The sequence below is a fragment of the Patella vulgata genome, chromosome 2 (assembly GCF_932274485.2).
Source record: "Patella vulgata chromosome 2, xgPatVulg1.2, whole genome shotgun sequence".
NCBI lineage: Eukaryota > Metazoa > Mollusca > Gastropoda > Patellidae > Patella > Patella vulgata.
The window spans coordinates 88,056,389-88,079,900 of NC_065880.2; the positions used below are offsets into that span (position 1 = coordinate 88,056,389).

General features: G+C 40.4%; 1 protein-coding gene across 1 annotated transcript in view; it reads right to left on the minus strand.

The window, feature by feature from the left end:
- Positions 1-23,512, minus strand: part of LOC126810111 (17-beta-hydroxysteroid dehydrogenase type 6) — a 43,708-nt gene that overhangs the window by 11,887 nt on the left and 8,309 nt on the right. The window contains exons 2-4 of the mRNA XM_050535091.1: positions 6,625-6,837; positions 4,960-5,142; positions 2,082-2,214 (exon numbers count right to left, since the gene is read on the minus strand). Coding sequence (XP_050391048.1) covers positions 2,082-2,214; positions 4,960-5,142; positions 6,625-6,837 — 529 coding nt within the window. The remainder of the gene's footprint in view (positions 1-2,081; positions 2,215-4,959; positions 5,143-6,624; positions 6,838-23,512) is intronic.

The following is a 23,512-nucleotide window of genomic DNA, read 5'->3' on the forward strand; positions in this document are numbered from 1 at the left end:
ATATTCAATCGCTAAAATCTCGGATCATAGTGGTTCAATTTGACTGAAATTTTCAGCAAATTGCCATTAAATTATCTAGTTTTTAACCATTATAGTGAGAATGGCCAACTCTTCGTCTAATCTCCCATAATGTATCTTTAAATTAAACACAGGGGCGTTCTGTGGAAAATTGTATTTTTTAATCGGAGCTATGTTTCTACGACGATTCTCTTGTTGTTTTCAAACACAGTACCTGTACTTTTCATACAATGGGGTTAATGTTCAACTTTTATGAACTACCTGGGCTGATCTCAACTCAGGACGTTCTTGTCTCAGTCATGTACGTGGAAAAGATATAGACTCCGGTATGAGAGAGAGAGAGAAATGGGGGTTAACGTCCACTCGACACAAACCAGGTCATTTCGGAACTAACATATGGTTCCATTTTGTTTCAGTAATTGCCTTGCGCATAGGGGTCTTTAGCAGTGGAAGGAAACCGGAGGATCCAGTGAAAACTCACAAGGTTGGACAGGCGATCCTACTCCTTGACAAGAACAACCGTAGATTTGAAACCACGCCAGTTGACTCAATGACAGGCCTTTAGATACAGTGCACACGTGCTAACCACCCCTCCCCCCTCCACTTTGTAATGTAAATAATCACAATCAGTGAATATAACAACCTAACAGCGCCCTAGAAACTACACTACAGTAGCCTATTAACACAATTCATAAATAACGAGACAGGAAAACCATTTCCTTTATCATTTTGAGTGAAGCTTTTGTTATTACAGACCGGGACTGTACAACACATTCGAAACTTATAGCGGGCGCCCGGACCCATTCCCTTGATTTAATATTTGTTTGTCCGCAGTTTTTGTTTGGCTACGGTATTTTACACCAACTGGGTTATTCGCCTTGTCACCCACTATAAAAATGAAATGAAATGGGGTTTAGCGTCCTACTGTTTTGCTCCGAACTGGGCAGCGGCAGTACGGTATACTCTTATATCGAATTCCAACTGCCAAGGGATCTTTTTCGTGCACGCCAATGTGTACACGGGACTTCGGTTTTTCGTCCCATCCGAACGACTAGACAGCTTTCCTTGTCAGCCTCTCCGTCCTGCATCACTGACAAGGGAGAACCACGCCGGAAAATCTGGATGAACTTTCTCGGCCAATGCAGGGATCGAACACCCGACCTCCAGGCTAGCGAGCCAGCGTCTTACCCACTTAGCCACGTGATCCCCTCGCCCACTATAACAAAGTGCGATAATATCACCCCAATAAAATAAAGATTGTTAGCTGATATCAAATTCAAGCCATACCACAGGCAGCGAAGTACGTGGCAGATGGTTTCACCGTTACGAGGCAACTATCTTCTAGTCACCCTTATAGAATAAACAGTTTAAAGTGGTTGAATGGGATGTTGTTTGGAGGCCAAGGAGAACACTGGCATAGGTAAATTATATATCCATGGAACCTTATTCTACAATACACATCCCTGTGGAAGTATGTGAAATAGCTTTATTTAACGTCCGCTTCTACCTAACTGATATCGCAGACAACCCTGTTGAAGAATGGACACCTTCATATATATACAAACGCTTGCAATATCAATTTAACAAGCATTGTGACAATTAAACAATAGTACTTTCTTTAGGCATAGCTGTTCCACTACACGACAGAGTCTATAGCTGTTCCACGTACACGACAGAGTCTATAGCTGTTCCACTACACGACAGAGTTTATAGCTGTTCCACTACACGACAGGGGGGTTGGGTGGCCGAATGGTTAGTACGTGCATGCTGTATCATACGGCCTGTCATTGAGTCAACTGGCGTGGTTTCGAATCCCCGATTGTACGTGACAAGGAGTAGGGTCGCCTGTCCAACCTCATGGGTTTTCTCTGGGTCCTCCGGTTTCCTCCCACTGCTACAGACCCCTATGCGCAAGGCAATTACTGAAACAAAATGGAACCATATGTTAGTTCCGAAATGACCTGGTTTGTATCGAGTGAACGTTAAACCCCATTTCTCTCTCTCTCTCCACTACAGTTTATAGCTGTTTCATATTTAATTATGAAGTTTTCCCCGCCACTTACCTGTATAATCCAGGTTCTATTGTAATAACTTTTACATCAAATTTCGCCATTTCTAATCTGAGACCATCAGAGAAGGCTATACAGGCCTTCTTAGACATGGAGTAGGCAGAAAACGCAGGCAGTGTAAATCGACCTGAAAAGATAAATGAAATGAAATGAAATGGGAATTACTGAAGACGGGTATACGCCATACAGTGTGCTATGAGGCGCTACGGCCTACTCAGGGTATCTTTTACATGCACGTCAATGTATACACGGGACCTCTGTTTTTCGTCCCATCCGAACGACTAGACCGCTGTCCTTGTCGGTCCCTCCGTAATGCACCACTGTGTAGTTACTGGTTTTATAGAGTAGGGGAACATGTTGAAAATTTTAATTGGGGTGTGTCTCTTTAAAACGTAATTGAGTGATAATTTCAATGGGGGTGAGTGACGTGGTTTCAAAATGAAATGAAATGAAATGGGGTTTAACGTCCTACTGTTCTGCTCCTAAACTGGGCTAATGAAGACGGGCATATGCCATACAGTGTGCTATAAGGAAATTTTTCCCGGGCAGCGGCGCTACGGCCTACCCAGGGTATCTTTTACGTGCACGTCAATGTATACACGGGACCTCTGTTTTTCGTCCCATCCGAACGACTAGACCGCTGTCCTTGTCGGTCCCTCCGTAATGCATCACTGTGTAGTTACTAGTTTTATAGAGTAGGGGAACATGTTGAAAATTTTAATTGGGGTGTGTCTCTTTAAAACGTAATTGAGTGATAATTTCAATGGGGGTGAGTGACGTGGTTTCAAAATGAAATGGGGTTTAACGTCCTACTGTTCTGCTCCTAAACTGGGCTAATGAAGCCGGACATATGCCATACAGTGTGCTATGAGGAAATGTTTCCCGGGCAGCGGCGCTACGGCCTACTCTTATATCGAATTCCAACTGTCAAGGGATCTTTTACGTGCACGCCAATGTGTACACGGGATCTCGGTTTCCGTGCCTTCCGTACAACTAGACAGCTGTCCTTGTCAGGCCCTCCGTCCTGCATCACTGACAAGGGGAAACCACGCCGGAAAATCGGGAGGAACTTTCTCGACCAATGCAGGGATCGAACACCCGACCTCCAGGCTAACGAGCCAGCGTCTTACCCACTTAGCCACGTGATCCCTAATATACAGTATAATATAGCTCACAGTTTAATATATTACCGATGTATATACTTAATGTAGATAGTTACAATTTTATTATAAACAGATCAGATACTATGGTACCCTTGACAATATAATCAGTGTTCTTGTATTCTCTCTATATCAACATTAACATCTCTCTACTGTAAATAATCACTGACTTTGTTTACATATTAAACCACATACTCACGTGGTTTACATATAACTTTTATTTACCATCTGAAACACTGTTCACATTCAAACATCAGCACAATCACTTTACATCATTAAGGAAATGGCGTTAACGTCTTCACTGATTGTGCTAATGAAGACGGGGCTCGTGAAGAAATAAATGAAAGTTTAATGTGCTAATGAAGACCGGGCTCATTAAGAAATATATGAAAGTTTAACGTCCTACTTTTCTGCACCAACAGGGATAATAAATGAAATGGGGTTTAACGGCCTACTATGATGCACCGACTTGGTTAATAAAGACAGACATACGCTATACAATGGCTATGGGGGAGAAATTTTCCCCGACAGAGGCGCTACGGCGTTCTATTATATCGAATTACAGCTGTCAAAGGCTCTTTTACGTGCGCGCCAATGTTCACACGGGGCCTCAGTATTTCGTCCCATCCGAACGACTATACGTTGTCTCTTGCCAGGCCCTCCGTTCTACACCGCTGACATGGAGGAACCATGCCGGAAAATCGCGATGAAATGAAATGAAATAGGGTTTAACGTCCTACTGTTCTGCTCCTATACTGGGCTAATGAAGACGGGCATACGCCATACAGTGTGCTATGAGGAAAATTTTGCCCGGGCAGCGGCACTATCGCCTACTCTTATATCGAATTCCAACTGCCAGGGGATCTTTTACGTGCATTCCAATATATACACGGGACCTCGGTTTTTCGTTTCATCCGAAGGACTAGACAGCTGTACTGGTCAGGCTCTCCGTTCTGCACCACTGACAAGGGGAAACCACGTCGGAAAATCTGGATGAACCTTCTCGGCCAATGCAGGGATCGAACACCCGACCTCCAGGCTAGCGAGCCAGCGTCTTAACCACTTAGCCACCCCAAATCGTGATGAACTTTCTCGGCTAATGCAGGGATTGAGCACGCAACCTTGACTCCTACCATGAAACGAGGGAGGGAGTCAATTTGTATCTAAAACACTGATATGTCCGCGTTTCATTTGTACAGTCTTTGTGTTACTGGGCAGTTATCCTGTGTTGCCTATTGCATACAAACACAACATCTCTAACGTTACAGAAAGCAAGAGAGAAAATGGGGTCTAACTTCCACTTGACACAAACTGGGTCATTTCGGGACTAACATACGGTTCAATTTTATTTCAATAATTCGCTAACGCGTAGGGGTCTTTAGCAGTGGGAGGAAGCCAGAGTACCCGGAGAAAAGCCACGAGGTTGGAAAGGCGACCCTACTCCTTGTCACGTACAAGCGTGGAATCGAAACCACGCAACTTTACAGAAGAGAGAGAGAAATGGGGTTTAACGTCCACTCGACACAAACTAGGTAATTTCGGGACTAACATATTGTTCAGTTTTATTTCAGTAATTCGCTAGCGCGTAGGGGTCTTTAGCAGTGGGAGGAAACCGGAGGACCCGGAGAAAACCCACGAGGTTGGACAGGCGACCCTAGTCCTTGTCACGTAAAACCGGTGAATCGAAACAATACAGAAAAAAAGCAACTTACCCGCTAAGCTAGCAACATTCACAACCCGACCTTTAGATGGACGTATGAGAGGTAAAAAGGCTTTGGTAACCCTGACAACACCAATAACGTTAACATCCATGATTCTAGTGTACTGTTCCACGGAACACCATTCTATCTCCGTAAAAACAGCCACACCAGCATTATTCACTAACGCCCACAAAACTAAAAAAAAAATAGATATAAAATGAATTAGGGTTTAACATCCAACTTTTCGGCAACCGACCTGATAAGGACGGCCATGCTCCAAGCTGTGTGCTATGTCGAAAATTTAGCTCTGATACAGCGGTGCTACGGCCTTTTCTTTTTAGAATTCCAACTATCAGGGTTTCTTTTACATGCACGTCACCGAAGACAAAACGCTGTTCCGCCCTGCACCACTGACAAGGAGGATCCACACTGGAAATTGACAGAGAATTTTCTCGGCCAACACCTCGCGAGATTGAACCCGAAAACGTCTGTTTAGCGACCCAGCGACTTTGACCCACTGAGTCACCGCGGCTAAAAAAACCCAACCAGGCCCCAAGTATTCTTAACAATATCCAAAAGAAACAATGGTTTCTGGCGTCTGGTGTTCTAGAAAGCAACACAATGGGGCGTGGTGTCTGGTCTTCTAGAAAGCAACCAAATAGGCACAAGGCAGGATGTGCTATTGATTTCTAAAACGCCAGATAAAACTTCTCATTCGCATGACTACCTAATACTTTTGTATTTTGACTTGTTTTTTATATTCACTTACAGATCTAATTTGTTTTCTGTTGGGAATATTCTCAAAGGAAATGTTAAATGCCAAGAGCCAAAATAAACATTCTTGGTAAAACAAAGTTTTAATTTGAAACGTATCTGAAGATGCAATATGGCGTCATTGGTGGTCCATGTCATATTTTATGATTCCTATAAAAAGCGAGGCAACACGAGAACACAAGATTACTATCTTTTACATCATAGTTTTTTTTTAATTATTCCAGTATAACGTTTCGTTGTTTAAAGATACATGTGGCACGCGTCTAACCAGCCTGTCGGAACGAAATTCCTATTGGGGAAGGGTGGGGGATGTCGGCGCTGCGGGGGTAAAATGGGGAAATGAGACAATTTTTAAGCTACTTGAGCGCATATTTGCAAATTATTGATAGGGGGAGGGGGGGTATTTTGCATTAAGCGACGGACTAGACCAGTTATCTTCACTTCAACCACAATTGTTGGAAATGAACTGAAATGGGGATTAACGTCCTACTGTTCTGCTCCTACAGGTCTAATGAAGACGGGTATGCGCTATACAGTGTGCTATGAAAGATATGTTGCGTGAACAGTGGCGCTACGACCTATTCTTATATTGAATTTCATCTGTCAAGGGATTTTTTTCTGTGCACGCCAATGTGTACACCGGAGCTAGGATTTTCGTACCATCCGAACGACTAGATAGCTGTCCTTGCCAGGCCCTCCATCCTGCACCACTTACAAGGGGAAACCACGCCGGAAAAATATCTCGATGAAATTCTCGGCCAACACCGGCGGGAGCAAACCTGCGGATCTCCAGACTAGCGTCTTACTCACTTAGCCACCATAATAGATCCGAGTGATAAACATTATTACATTGTAAATAATTAGGCGATAATTTACCGGAGTCCATTCTACTGAGACACTTACTGTTATCGCCAATATTATTCTTGACGTATTGAACAGCTTGTCTAACCAACCAATCATCTGTTACATCCATATGTACGATATGCACGCGACCTGACGTCATTTCCTTCAAACCCTGAGCACCTTCGCGATCTGGCATCAGGCATCCTGCAAACACTGTAAACCCTAATTTATCCAGACGACAGGCTAACTCGGCACCAAAACCACTGTCACAACCTGAAATAGTTAAACACAATTCTTCATTACAAATATTAATTTGATTTTCATTCAAGATGGGTTCCCACGTGTGAAATAAAATGGGGTTTAACGTTTTTCTGTTCTTCTCCGGTTGAGTTAATGAAGACGGACATTGTGCCGGGAAATTATGTCCGGAAATGAAATGAAATGAAATGGGGTTTAACGTCCTACTGTTTTGCTCCGAACTGGGCTAATGAGGGAAATTTTGCCCGGACAGCGGCACTACGGCCTACTCTTATATCGAATTCCAACTGCCAAGGGATCTTTTACGTGCACGCCAATGTGTACACGGGACCTCGGTTTTTCGTCTCATCCGAATGCCTAGACAGCTGTCCTTGTCAGGCCCTCCGTCCTGCATCACTGACAAGGGGGAACCACGCCGGAAAATCGGGATGAATTTCTCGGCCAATGCAGGGATCGAACACCCGACCTCCAGGCTAGCGAGCCAGCGCCTTACCCACTTAGCCACCGTGATCCCCAATTATGTCCGGACAGCGGCGCTAGGGTGTACTCTTATATCGAATTCCAACTGCTAAGAGATCATTTACGTGCACGTCAATGAGTACACGGGACCTCACCTTCTCGTCCTGCTCGAGCGACTATACGTTGTCCTTTCCGTTGCCCTCTGTCCTGCAAATTTACTGAATAGAAAGTACTCTGTCGTTGACAATAGTGTCAAAATGTCCAACATAAAGTATCGAGGGAACATTAAATCCAATTCTATTCCATTCCTACTGACAAAATTTCTTCAGAATGCTATTTACGAGTGTGGAGTACGACGTAGGGAGTTCAAACTTGAATTTCAGAAACCGGGGCAACATGTTGTATACCACTGATGAAACCAGCGCCACTGTAGGGTGAGGGGCGAATGGTTAACGCGTACGCGTTGTATTATAAGGTCTGTGAATGAGTCAACTGGCGTGGTTTTGATTCCCCGGTTATACGTGACAAGGGGTATGGTCGCATGTCCAACATCGTGTGTTTTCTCCGGATTCCTCCCACTGCTAAAGACCCCTACGCGCAAGAGAATTATTGAAATAAAATTGAACCATATGTTAGTCCAGAAATGACCTAGTTTGTGTCTGGTAGACGTTAAACCCCATTTCCCTCAGTACCATTATATAAGTAAAATAGGTCAGGACGTGTTAATTCTGTAAACGTACATCAGTATTTACTGACAGCTATACTACAAGTTATAAACAAATACACGTGCTTGTTGACTATATACACATTCACACTTGTCAACATTCCTCGGGTAGTACTAGTGTAATGTCAACCATGTTAGAAATCTCTAACATTTAAAATATCTGTCATTAACTTCAGGTTTTTTTCATTTTTCAATTTTTATATACATGTTTAATAACAGACAATCATTCGCTAGGTTTATTAAACATACATTATGCAAGACCTAAATCTATCTATTGTAGGTCTTTCTTTAGGCCTAAAATGTTTTCTAAATTATTAATTAGACATTAATCAACTTATCCAGACCATAATCAACTCTCGATGTCATCGCTAGCCTGCGATATTTACTGGATTGGAATCCGATCTGCTGCTACACTCCATCGATAATTGAATCAATAAATTGATAATCGAGACTATGTTTTTTTATCGTACCGACTTTAATATGCCCGTTTCCATTAGCTCGTGGGTAGCAAGAACAGTAGATAGTCAAACCCCATTCATTCATTCATTCATTTTCGTTTTAATTATAAAGCGTCACGTCACCTGAACACTAGAAAATGAATGGAATTTAATTAAAATTCAACCCAACACTGTGCGATATTTGAATGTGTGTGAAATGTAGATGTCATTATCACATATTTATTTAGTTAGTAAATATACTTTCAGGTTTTATGTGACAAGTTAAAATTGACATCAAACACACAGTTACATGCGTCGTGCACGCGGCAGGGCGTACTGAATCTTTCTGAAGCTCCTGTTGCCATATTGCAGGTGTCCTCCTGGTCAGAATACGAATGTGAAATCTTCACAATGAGAAATCGTATCAGCCTAGTGTACGATACCCGTCACAACTTATAACTAACTGGGGTAACAATCCGGCCAGGATCAGCAAGCGAATCAACGACAATTGACGGGTTTATTTAATAATGCAAGACACAGAACAGCTGTCTAGTCCTTCGGATGGGACGATAATAGATGGTTGCACATAATAGAATCCTTGAAAGTTGGAATTCTATATAAGAGTAGGCCGTAGCGCCGCTATACGGGCAACAGTTTCCTCATATAGCAGCTGTATGGTGTATGCCCGTCTTGATTAGCTCAGTCTAGGAGCAGAACAGTAAAGCATTAAACCACATTTCATTTCATTTGTACCAATGTAGAGTAAAATTGACAACAGAAAGAGTTCATCTACCAATGTAAAATGTCAGATAAAGACGAGTTCTGGAATGGGTGTAAAACCTTTCTAATGTTTCATCACAAACATTCTTAACATTTATATACACACATGCTGCACTGTCTTCAATATACACATGCATCTCGTGTCGATCATCCATCTAGGTCGGGAGATAGATACATAAATAACGTTAGCTGTCGACTCTCGCCACATCAATACACCTTTGCAACCTTCCAATTCAAGTATCAATTCTCTCAAATTGCACCTATTGTAGTTAACTCAATGCAACTAGATCGGAGATACATAGAAAACTATCGCAAAATAAAATTAACAGTCTGACTCTCGGTACACAAATATACCTAACTACCTTTCAAATTCAAGTATGAATTCTCTGATATTGCACATATTGTAGTTTATACAATGCATCTCGTGTAGATCAACCAACTAGATCGGAGGACACAGAGCTATCACAAAACAATGTTGTTTTTGCTTTTAACATATGTGATTGTACCAGAACATAAGGATTAGGGCAAAGTTACAACAACTTACCGATGCCCTATTACAAAATAACACTAGCCGTAAGATTCTCGGCACTCAAATATACCTATCCACTTATCAAGTGTGAATATTCTCAAATTACGAAGTTTACGCAATCTTAGAGATGTACCTTAAACCTGTGTAATATTTACACAATGAAATTTTGTAATGTCAGATGTTTACACATTGCAATTGCACGCAAAAGATCTCTTAACAGTTGTAACAAATAACTGTATGTTATCCTCAAATGACCAAATGACCGAAGTATGATGCTGGCATGGCGTTAATTTCCTTTCTCATATAATGTGTAAACCATAAGACGGATCAATGACTTAACTCAAGTTTCTGATTCATTTCGGGATCGAAGGACATACTGAAAGCCATAAATTGTTCAAATTGTTTACAGAAATTTTTAGAAAAAAACGATCAGTGACTTTCAAACATCAATCTAAAATTAAAAAGCATACATTGTGATAAGCCTCCATAAGCACTTAAAAGTACATCCCCGTGCATTAAAAGGCAAAACAAGACTGCGCATAATTACCACAAAGAAGAATAACCTTTTCTGTGAGCTTTAAGTTATCAATAAGCTTAGGATAATAAGAATTTTAAGTAAAAACTAAAAAAGAAACATAGATTGTGATAAGCCCCCATAAACAGGTTAAAAGCGGTCGGTGCAATGGAAAGACCAAAGGGCAATACAATTCTGCACATGTAAATACCACAAAGAAGAAGAATATTTTCTGGGTGCTTTAACCTATCAATAAGCTGAGTATGGTAAGAATAATAATACAATAATACAATTTATAATACGGTGGTTGCTTTTGAGTGATTTTACGATACACACAGGATTCGTTATTGGACTGGGAACGTTTATTATATCAGAAACAATTGGCGATGATTAGATTATAGTGGCGCCAATGGTAATTGGGATAACGTGGTCTAATTTATGGACTGTACAGTACATAAGGGTAATTTATGAACAGAACACCGACTAATCAAAATGTGTGGCACATGGCAAATGGCAAAGTCCTTGACCACGACACAAAAACCACTCGAACTGACTGAAGTACCAGACCAGAAGAACATAAACCTGTCGGCTATGTTATGGTGAATAACTAAGTTGCCATGCTAACATAGACAGAAGATATAAAACATATGCTACACAATTATTTGTGTGTACAATGTTTTACAATATAACAGGTGTAGTTTTAATGAAATGAAATGGGGATTAACGTCATACTTGGATGAAAACAAGACCATCTCTGTATATGTATAGGCCATATTATGTCGTATTCGACCAAACTCAAAGCCATAGACATGACAAATAGCTGGGCTAATGAAGACGGGCATACGCCATACAGTGTGCTATGTGGGAAATTTTGCCCGGGCAGCGGCACTATCGCCACTTCTTATATCGAATTTCCAACTGCCAAGGGATCCTTTACGTGCATTCTAATGTATACACGGGACCTCGGGTTTTCGTATCATCCGAAGGACTAGACAGCTGTCCTTGTCAGGCCCTCCCCTCCGTCCTGCATCACTGACAAGGGAGAACCACGCCGGAAAATCTCGATGAACTTTCTCGGTCAATGCAGGGATCGAACTTTTCGCTAAATCACTATTTCAATATGCTTACGGGGGATTAACAACTTGATAATTACAATGCCACTTTTATTTACTGGATCATGATTATTTCAAAGATCGTGAAGCATATAACTGCTTAAGGCGGACTTTGAACAACTTTGTCCATAAAAACAGACTTTGGCCCCCAGATCATGCTGACTCATTTAACTATTTGCAGGTCAAGGTAAGATTATGTGAAGAGCGATTGTACGAACGGCAATTGTATGTACCAGGTTCGCTTACTTTTAATTTTATTGGGCCTGAATGTCACGTGGTACCTTTTATTTTAAGGTAAGGTGTGCCATGCAAAGGGTGGGGGTGAGTATGCCCTGAAAACCACTATGTACAGGACTGAACCTTCGTTTGTGTTGGTTCCAACAGAAAAACGAAGCACACGTTCACACTAACAAGGTCATGTTGGCACAAACCATGACATTTCGACGCAAGGCAGGACATTTTGGCATTAACCATGGCATTTCGGTAAAATAAGTAGTTTCGGCACAAAATTAATGAATTTCAAACCAGGTCATTTGGCACAAGGCATGTCATTTCGTCACAAACGAGGTCACTTCGTTATATTTTTACTTCAATAATGAACTTGTGCGTAGGGCTCTTTGAAAATACGAGGATGTGACGGATACCCTACTCCTGTCTGACCTTATTCATGGGATGAAGCGTTAGGGGCGGGGGGGAGGTGCAATGAAAGTTGGAATTCGATAAATATAATGCGATACATTTTTAGTTCAGTAATGAACTTGTGGGTAGGGATCTATGGAAGTACGAGGTTTTGTGGTTACAAGTCTGTGGTGAAGCATTAGGGATGAGACCCTAAGAGAGAGAGAGAGAGAGAGAGAGAGAGAGACTAACACATGGTTCAATTTTATTTCAATAATTATCTTGCGCGTAAGGGGTCTTTAGCTGTGGGAGAGATGTGAACATAGGAGAAAATAAACGTACGACAGAAGTGCCATGTAACAACCTATGAATTGTAATATATGAAACCAGTGTCAATATTTGTACAGATAGCAAACTGTGGTATATTGTTAGATATAGGACAAGGTCTTTTAAATATAGCTCTACTAGCAGGATACCCGGCTTCGCTCGGGGGTCATAACTCCCCGGTCCGAGCTACCCCTATACCCCAAATTTCAGACTCGGGGCAGACCTAGTGTAGCCGCCAACCCCGAACAGACCGGCTTCGCTCGGGGGTCATAACTCCGAAACCGGAAGTGGTAGACTAACGCCACCTGGCCTATGTTACTCCCCGGTCCGAGCTACCCCTATACCCCAAATTTCAGACTCGGGGCAGACCTAGTGTAGCCGCCAACCCCGAACAGATCGACTTCGCTCGGGGGTCATAATGCTAAATGATAAGGCCAGCTCAATTGTTCGTCATAGGTCACAAGATGTAAACAGGGCTAGCGCTAATCCCAACCCTAACCCTAAATCTGGACATAGCCCCAATACTTACCCTAACCCTAACCTACAATCACGTACCCTAACCTTATTTACATCTAGACGAACTTGACAAAAATTGAGCTGGTCTTAACAAATAGATTTAGCCGTGTCTATAAAGTACATCCCTATTCAGAAATTTTCTGATCTATACGAGTTGCATAGCACCCATTAAGGAACAGTTTGACCTGCATAGTTTAAGGGATTAGTATTTACCCAACTACTTTAAGTCTATAATAGGGTCCACGGTCTACAATTTGTTGTATAGAGTAATATCTCCTTTATAAAGACGATCAAATAGAATATGCTGATTCATACAGGTAGAGATATTTAGGTCGGTGATAGTCTGACGAAGTCGGTCAACACTCTTTTTATTAACACTATATCGTAGATTATAATTGACAATCTTATGTTCACGCCTAATACAGAATATTATGTGCTTATAGTCAAACTGGAGAATAATATACCGAGACAGCACATTTATAAAAGGGTGATAGTAAATCTCCTTTAAGTGGTACGCTGAATTTTGCAATTCTGAATGCAACAACAGCAGATATTATGGAGTATAAAGTGTAGGTTTTAATAAGTGTAGTTTTTAGAAAGCTAGAGTCAATTGACTCACTCGCAACTGCCTTAATTCAAGAGAACACCAGTCTGGATCGTCATCGCTTTAAGGTTTGCATGCCATCACGCTACAGGTTGGGGGGGGGGGGATATGGCCGAATGGTTAGCACGTGCGCGCTGTATCATAAGGCCTGTCATTGAACTGGCGTGGTTTCGAATCCCCGGTTGTACGTGACAAGGAGTAGGGGCGACTGTCCAAACTTGTTGGTTTTCTCCCGGTCCTCGGGTTTTCTACCACTGCTAAAGACCCTACGCGTAAGCGAATTATTCAAATAAAATTAAACCATGTCTTAGTCCCGAAATGACCTAGTTTGTGTCGAGTAGACGTTAAACCCCATTTCTCTCTCTCCCATCACGCTATGATCCCGAATGTACTCACTGAGCCACCGCGGTCCACTCGACTGATACAAGTTAGGTCTATCAATTTCAACCTAACACAGGAAGTATTTTTTTTTTAAAATACAGACAGATACGAAAAACAGGAAGTAATTTTTTTAAAATACAGACACGAGAAAACATATGTCAAATTTGTAATTATTTATAAACGATACAACAACAAAATTCTTGTCTAATATTAGACGAGATCAACCAGAGATAAACCTGTCAGCAGACCAATAATTAATTATATCTAAGTGTAATATATAATTATAAGTGAATGTATATTTCATGCCTTGACTGACAGACTAATTATTGGCGGTGTCTAATTTTCCAACTGGCTGGAGAGGGTCGGAAATTTCCACATGAAAAGAAACACAGCACATGTGTAGGGTGAGTAGTAGGTAATCCTAATTAGCCCATAACCTGACTCCGCGCTAGATGAATTTTCCGTTTGGAAATTACCCCCCGCAACCGACCCGATGTCCTTCTGATACGGTATGGTCTCCACCAACCAGTCGGAGCAAACAGTAGGACGTTAAACACTATTTCATTCCGTGTCCACCAACCGGTCCTGTCCTCTCCTCATAAGGCATGATCTCCTCCAACCAACTTGACCGTCTCATACGGCCTGACCTCCTTGACCGACCAGACGCCCTTTTCATACGACCTGATCCCCACCAACCGGTCTGATGTCCTCCTAGCCACGATGGCGTGCAGATGGGGTGACGACAACATGCATCCATTTTATAGGTGGGATGGGGAACATTCAATTAAATAGAGACTAAGGTTTTTTTTCAAATATGAAATTATCGTTGTTAACTTTGTAATAAAACTTGACCATAATATGTTAGTTGTTGTGTGAACGTAAAACCCCATTTCTCTCTTTAACCTATTTCTTCATTAGTAATAACCCAGGGTTAAAGGTCACCGTCTAGTGGTATTTATAAGTTATTGATATAGATAATAACCTATAGGCTAATTATAACCATCTAACAAATAATTACGCTGGTGTGCATTTTTTTTTATCCGGTTAGTGTAATGGTTCTTGTATTACAAATTATCCTACAATATATACTCTTAAAAAAGTAGGGGATATTGAAATGCAAATACCTATGCAGGTTGTGATATGATAAATAGTCATGGATACTTGACATGCTTTGAGAGTATGTTCACAGATGAAGAACTTATCGCCCCAACGGAACCACTGAGCTACACGTGCGACACGCTATAGCACCATACACGTGGGAGGGGTTCATTGTCAAATTTGACACTTCAAGGAAGGGTTGATGAAAACTGTCGCGTGCTGCTTTCCTATCGGTTCTTGCTTAAGATTTACTGTTTAGCGTATCTTTGATTTAGTGTGTTACGTTTAATTTGATCACTGCAAGAACTGGCAGTGGCACTACAAGAGGAGTGGGTCAGATTGCCTCAAATCGTGATTGGACGGTTGATTAGGAGCATGCCACGACGAATTGCTGAATTTCTGAGAATTGGTGGCGCAATTGGGGCCTACTCATATTAAGACAAAAATCAAAAACGTCCATTTTCACTTTTGACGGTGTATCTTTTTCGAGTGAAATGGGGCCGTCAGATAAGCCGCCCATATGAACTGTTTATGTTCATGTGTAGGCAATTGGCCTGTTATTAACATACACTGGTTACCTCTAATAAAAACAGCAGTGCATTTCCGCAGTTTTGTATTGTTTTTGAATATCCCCTACTTTTTTTGAAGAGTATAAATGGTCTATACATCACAGATTACCCCACGGTATATATAGTCTATTTATTACAGATTACCCTACAATATATATGGTCTACGTGTTACAGATTGCCCTACAGTATATATGGTCTATGTATTACAGATTACCCTACAGTATATATAGTCTATGTATTACAGATTACCCTACAGTATATATAGTCTATTTATTACAGATTACCCTGCAGTATATATGGTCTATGTATTACAGATTACCCTACAGTATATATGGTCTATGTATTACAGATTACCCTACAGTATATATGGTCTATGTATAACAGATTACCCTACAGTATATATAGTCTATTTATTACAGATTACCCTACAGTATATATGGTCTATGTATTACAGATTACCCTGCAGTATATATGGTCTATGTATTACCTTACAGTATATATGGTTTACGTATTACAGATTACCCTACAGTATATATGGTTTATGTATTACAGATTGCCCTGCAGTATATATGGTCTATATATAACAGATTACCCTACAGTATATATAGTCTATGTATTAATATGGTATGTATATTACAGATTACAAAATGAAATGGGGTTTAACGTCCTACTGTTCTGCTCCTATACTGGGCTAATGAAGACGGGCATACGCCATACAGAGTGCTATGAGGGAAATTTTGCCCGGGCAGCGGCACTATCGCCTACTCTTATATCGAATTCCAACTGCCAAGGGATCTTTTACGTGCATTCTAATATATACACGGGACCTCGGTTTTTCGTCTTATCCGAAGGACTAGACAGCTGTCCTTGTCAGGCCCTATTACAGATTACCTTACAATATATACTATTCAAAAAAAGTAGGGGATATTTGATTTTTAAGTGTTATTAAAGTCACCTAATGAAACTGACGAAGAAACAAATTTGATTTTTAAGTGTTATTAAAGTCACCTAATGAAACTGACGAAGAAACAAATGACAAAATGAAATGAAGTTCACATTCATCGATTTATTCCAAATGATCGTTAGACTAAGTAAGGCACAGACTGACCATTATAAGGGTAAAATGATACCCGGGGTCAAACAGCAAAGTTACCACAGCATCACAACCAAGTCAGTAACGGGTAAATCCTCCTCTGTTTGCCAAACAAGCATTGATCCGACGTGGCATACTCCTAATGAGACGTCTAAGGTCATTTTGGTCCAGATTGTCCTATTCCTGTTGCAACGCAGCAGCAAGTTCTTGGACATTGGCAGGACGTTGTTGACGTTGACGTAACCTCTGTCCAAGCATGTCCCAGACATGCTCGATGGGGGAGAGGTCGGGACTCAGTGCTGGCCAAGGTAATGTGGTGATGTTTTGTTGTTGGAGGTAACCTGTAACGATCCTGGCCCTGTGACATCTTGCGTTGTCATCCTGGAAGATGAAACGGCGGCCATGACGTCGTGCGAACGGTACAACATGGACTGCCAAGATGTTGTCCCGGTAGTACTGGCCTGTAACACGCCCTGCAACAACATGTAAAGCCGTTCTTCCAGCAACAGTGATGCCTCCCCACACCATAACAGAACCACCCCCAAATCGATCATGTCTGATGACGTTAACGTCTTGGAAGCGCTCGTTTCGACGACGCCACACCCTCCTACGTCTGTCCAAAAAATCAACAGTGAACCTTGACTCATCTGAAAACATCACATTGCTCCAGCGTCGATTATCCCAGTGTTGACGATCCCTACACCAACGACGTCTTGCCTGAATGTGATGATCTCTCAAACAAGGGATCACGCGAGGACGTCGAGCGCGAAGGTGACCCCTATGCAGTCGATTCCGAATCGTCTGGCCACTCACTCTCACACCAGTGTCTGTTTGAAGACAAGCGCTGATCTGATTTGCTGTGATGACACGATTTCTCAAGGCCAAGGTACGGATAAATCGATCCTGGGCTTGAGTTGTCGCCCTTGGTCGACCTGAGCGTGGTCTGTCCTGTACAGATTGTGTATCACGGTATCTGGACCATAGCCTGCTTATGACAGACTGAGAAACATTCATCGTCCGCGCCACAACCGCCTGTGTTGTGCCGATCTGTAGCATACCAAGGGCACGTAACCTTTCATTTTGGGTAAGCCGACGCATATCAAAATTTGTTTTCTGGTCACTAAAACAATTAAACTGATGTTTCCACCCTGGAATTCAATGCCACAATGACTGTAACATTCAAAGTCAGAGTCGTGCAAATCTTGGGTTGGACCCCCATGATGATCCCAAGCATCACCTGCATTCCATGCGGTAGCTATTGGTGCGTTTGGGCGTCACATGTTACTGGAAATGTTTCTTCTGTTAGGTTCTATAGTGACTTTTGCATATTTTAGTATTATGCCCCCAAAATCAAATATCCCCTACTTTTTTTGAATAGTATATATGGTCTATGTATAACAGATTACCCTGCAGTATATATGGTCTATGTATTCTGGTATTACATATTATTCTACAGAAAATATGTTTTTTTATATTATTCCTAGTTTATAAAATGATTACAATGTAAATATGTACGACAACATCTTGTAATAGTTATAATATATTAAAGAACGTATAATATGTACTAAAACACCTTGTTATAGTTATAATAGTAATAACATGCCAAGGGTGGAAACAAGTTCAACTATCTTAAAACCCATAACATCTGTTATTGTTAGTAACAGACAGAATTCATCTACAGTAGATATACAAAAACAAAACAACTTAACGGCATGTTTCTACTTATTCTAGTTCGGGTTGGTGGTTAACAAACATAAATACAAAGATACAGATTGATTGTCTGTTATTTTGGGTTGGTTAACATGTATAAATACAAAGATACAACGGAAAGGAGTTTTCTCCAAAATACGGAAAGAGATATCGGGTGTGGTGTATACACTGCTCTGTTTATGACACTTATAAACGAAATGTTATTTAACGTCCAGCTCCGTCTGGACTAATGAAGACGGCGTCACCAATTAGAGCTAATAGGACGATCGTTAAGGCGGAGGGTGTGGGAGAGAGAGAGAGAGAGAGAGAGAGAGAGAGAGAGGGGGGGGGGTAACGTCCACTCTGTTGCATCAACAATGATATTAACGTCCAGCTTCGACTCGGCTAATGAAGTAGGGGTCACCAATTAGAGCTAATAGGACGATCATTAAGGCGAAGGAGAGAGAGAGAGAGAGAGAGAGAGAGAAATTATGGATTAGATAAAGAGCTGGCAGTTCTCACTATAATAGTTAAAAACTAGATACTGTAAAGGGTATTTGCTAAAAATTGCAGTCAAATTGATCCACTCTGAACCAAGATTTCAGCGATTGAATTTTCGGCCTAGCCGCGATCATCATTACTAAAGTCGGTAGGATAAAAACATAGTCTCGATTATCCATTTCATGATTTAATTATGAATGGAAGTCGAACCTAATCCAATAAAAATCGCAGGCTAGCGATGCCATCGAGAGGTGATTATGGGTTGGATAAGTGAATCAATGTCTAATAATTTAGATAACATATCAGGCCTAAAGAAAGACCTGCAATAGGCAGATTTAGCTCTTGCATAATGTATGTTTAAGTCGTTCTTCATCAGTTAATATAGTTGAATAGAAACATCCTATATAATATACGTTCATTGTTTCACATGAGTGATTTTAGTAGATCAATCTAACCACAAACTGGTAAACAGACAACACAACAAATCCATTTATAAAAACAACACCATAGATATATATACCAGGGTGCAGTCTAGACTATTTAATACAAGGATTGATAAATCTAGACACAAACTTGAAACATATTTTAAAGGGACAATAACACTCTTGCTGGCTTGACTGCTCCAGAAAATAAATAATAGCCTTATGCTAAGTATTAGATGTTTATGTGTCCTACACATCATATTTTACTTGTCCAGAGGGTTCGAATATATTTTTAAATCCAAGTCACATTTGAAAAGGTTTACGTTAGGCTTTTCAAATCATTTAGTTGAATTTTTCCAATTTTTTAAATTAGGTGTGTTAAGATGAAATTTGTATCATCAATTAATTGAAATACTGTAAAATAGTACAATTTGTTGACCAAAATAAAAATTGGGACATATTATTCTGTTGCATCAAGAGTGGTATTGAGGCCTTTAAACACTAACTAATATTTAATAAGATGCAGCCTAGATATTGTATATTACAAGGAGAAGGGGTTTAACGTCCACCCGACACAAATTAAGTCATTTCGGGGCTAACATATGGTTCAATTTTATTTCATTAATTCGCTTGCGCGTAGGGGTCTTTAGCAGTGGGAGGAAAGCGGAGGACCCGGAGAAAACCCACGAGGTTAGAGTGTACTAGGTAGATTTAGCTCCTAAATAATACATCTTTAATCTTAATTTAGGAAATAGAGAGTCAGACATGGAGCTTAACGTCCACCTGACAAAAACCAGGTCATTTCGGAACTTACATATGGTTCAATTTTATTTCAATAATTCGCTTGCGCGTCGGGGTCTTTAGCAGTGGGAGGAAACCGGAGGACCCGGAGAAAACACCGACGAGGCTGGACATGCGACTCTACTCCTTTATATACATAAGTTATATATACATATCCTAAAATAAGGATGTCACGTGTATTTCTATATCATTAATTGATTTTGATTATTTCCTTGCTGTGTGTGTTAGTCCTGAAATGGCCTAGTTTGTGTGGGTGTGGGGGTGTGTGTGTGTGTGTGTCTCTCTCCCTTTCTCTCTCCCTCTCTCTCTCTCCCTCTCTCTCAATTTCTATTCATGTAATTTCTAAATTAAGACAATGTATAATCAAAATTCTAACGTCCTATGGTCTAATTGGGGTTTAACGTCCACTCGACACAAACTAGGTCATTTCGGGACTAACATATGGTTCCATTTTATTTCAGTAATTCGCTTGCGCACGGGAGTCTTTAGGACCCGGAGAAAACCCACGAGGTTGGACAGGCGACTCTACTCCTTGTCACGTACAACCCGGGAATCGAAACCCCGCCAGTTGACTCAATGACAGACCTTATGGTACACCGCGTACGTACTAACAATTCGGCCATCCAACCCCCTTATACTACGATGACCAGACAAGATCAATTAAAGAATCAAATTACCATACAAGTCATTCGAAGTTCATTTGCCCACTCATTATAAAATTCAGTAATCAATAAAACCTCTTGAACTTTGAACTCGTGCATTTGCATACGCGTAAACCAACAAACTGACGTCGGCATATAGTGATATCAGCAAATATAATATCTTCTATCTATACTAATATTTGTGACTGTCGTTTGTCTGTCTGTTTGTCTGTCTGTTCGGGGTTGGCGGCTACACTAGGTCTGCCCCGAGTCTGAAATTTGGGGTATAGGGGTAGCTCGGACCGGGGAGTAACATTTCGGGGTTATGACCCCCGAGCGAAGCCGGGCATTCTTCTAGTAGGTAATAAAGATACGAAATCGGTTTTAACGTCATACTCTACGGCTGGTTAACATGTGCGAGAGAGAGAGAGAGAGAGAGAGAGAGAGAGGGGTAACGTCCACTCGACACAAACTAGGTCACCTCGGGACTAACATTTGGTTCAGTTTTAAAGGGAAGGGAGGGGGTTAACGTCTAATCGACACAAACTAGGTCACCTCTGGACTAACATATGGTACAATGCGAGAGAGAGAGAGACAGAGAGAGAGAGAGAGAGAGATGAGTTCTCTGTGGCATCAACAATGATATTATGTGGATGTAAATGGTTCTAGAGTAAACATTAAACGGTATAGTTATCGATATTGATTATTTATAATACACATCAAACAGAGTTTAATCATTACAAATCACTGATAATAACTATTCTATAATACACGCTAAAATAAATATATAACTTTACTGTCCTGGTATAATACACGCTCAAATAAATATATAACTTTACTGTCCTGGTAGAATACACGCTCAAATAAATATATTACTTTACAAACTAAACCTTCACTGCCCTGGTAGAATTGAATAAAATAGGGTTTAACGCCCTACTTTACTGCCCTGGTAGAATTGAATGAAATTGGGTTTAACGTCCTACTTTTCTGCACCAACTGGGCTAATGAAAACGGACATACACCATTTAGTATGATATTACGCAACACGTTTTTTGGGGCCATCCGAAAGACTAAACGCCGATCCTTGCCAGGCTTTAGTACTGCACCAGTGGGAAGGTGAAGCTAGTCAAAAACGGACATACATTATGCAGTGTGTCATGGAAACGTTATCGGCGCTATGGCTTACTCTATTTTTGATTTCCAACACACAGGGGATCCTTAACATGTTGCCGATGGAATACAGGAGCCCCCCATTCTTCCTACCATCAGTGGAGTATATATTTAAATAGGTTATAAACATATTATATCTATATTTCAATATATTACAACGGTTTATATATGATGTGATATATTTCAACGGTGTATATATGGTGTGGTATATACTGTCTGGTGTGGTATGACAGTGTATAATTGATATGTGGTATATATATTACAAGATTATACTGTGTGGTATTACAACAGTGTATATAGGTTGTGGTATATAAATTACAACAATGAATATAGGTTGTGATATATAAATTAGAACAGTGTATATAGGTTGTGGTATATTACAACAGGGTATATAGGTTGTGGTATATTAGAACAGTCTATATAGGTTGTGGTATATTAGAACAGTGTATATAGGTTGTGGTATATAAATTACAACAATGTATATATAGGTTGTGGTATATTAGAACAGTGTATATATTTCAACAGTGTACGGTATATATGCTGTGATGTTATATTAATTATATCTGTATAAACTATAATCAATAAATAGAATAATACATGTTTGATATTAAACTGAATCAGTTATCGACATCAATAACATTAATTATAGCATCACAGCTTGATACCATTACTAATAATTGACTAGAACACGTGGATTCACTACAATAAACCTAGAAAAACAAAGTGGTCTCAATCCAACAACTATTAATGTATGGTTGGTAATCAGTATTTAAGTGCATTCTCTGTTCTTTATTCTCTGTAAATTGTCGGGAACGTGTGATAAATAAATGAAATGAACGGGGTTTAATGTTCTATGTTCTGACACGTGATACATAATCCGTGTTTAAAATAGCTTCATTTAACGTCCGCTTGTACCGAAGTAATATCTCGATGCAAATTGTGTGATAAATGTGTCGTGACAAATAATCTCCATGTAAATATATTGTTTTTATATATTCAGTTAATCCTATACAGTGCCTCCCTTTTTCGACATGTTTATTTATTTTTTTTTTTTTTTAAATGGAATTTAATGTCTACTCGACACAAACTAGGTAATTTCGGGACTTACATATGGTTCAGTTTTATTTCAATAATTGACATGGACGTAGGGGGTTGGACAGGCGAGTTGAGGCCTTGTCACGTACAACCGGGAAATCGAAACTACACCAGTTGACCCAATGACAGACCTTATGATGCAAAGCATACGCGCTAACCATTCGCCCCCCCCCCCCCACACTGTAACAAAAATTTCCGTGAAAAAACGTAAAAAATTCCGGAAACAAAAATTACCAGGAAAATTTTATCCGTATTTGTTTTTCCTGTAATTTACAGAAATTCCTTCAATTAACATAAATTCCATTTTCAAATACAGAAAAAAAAAATCCTGGTAAATTTTGTTTCCTGACCATGAAGGTGATAAAAATTTCATTGAATTAACCATTGACTTTATACGCGTGCGTGAAATAGCTTTATTTAACTTCCGCTTCCACCGAAGTGATATCGCAAATAATTTTTAAACGTAACCTCTTTTCGCTATTATAAGAATCGAGAGCAATGTATCACAAACCGCTACTCGTCAGTGGTTGGAGGCTTTCAGATGTAAGTTTGCGGTATTATCAATTCGCAGGTATGCAGACTCTGCCATAGAGACAAACCGACTTACACT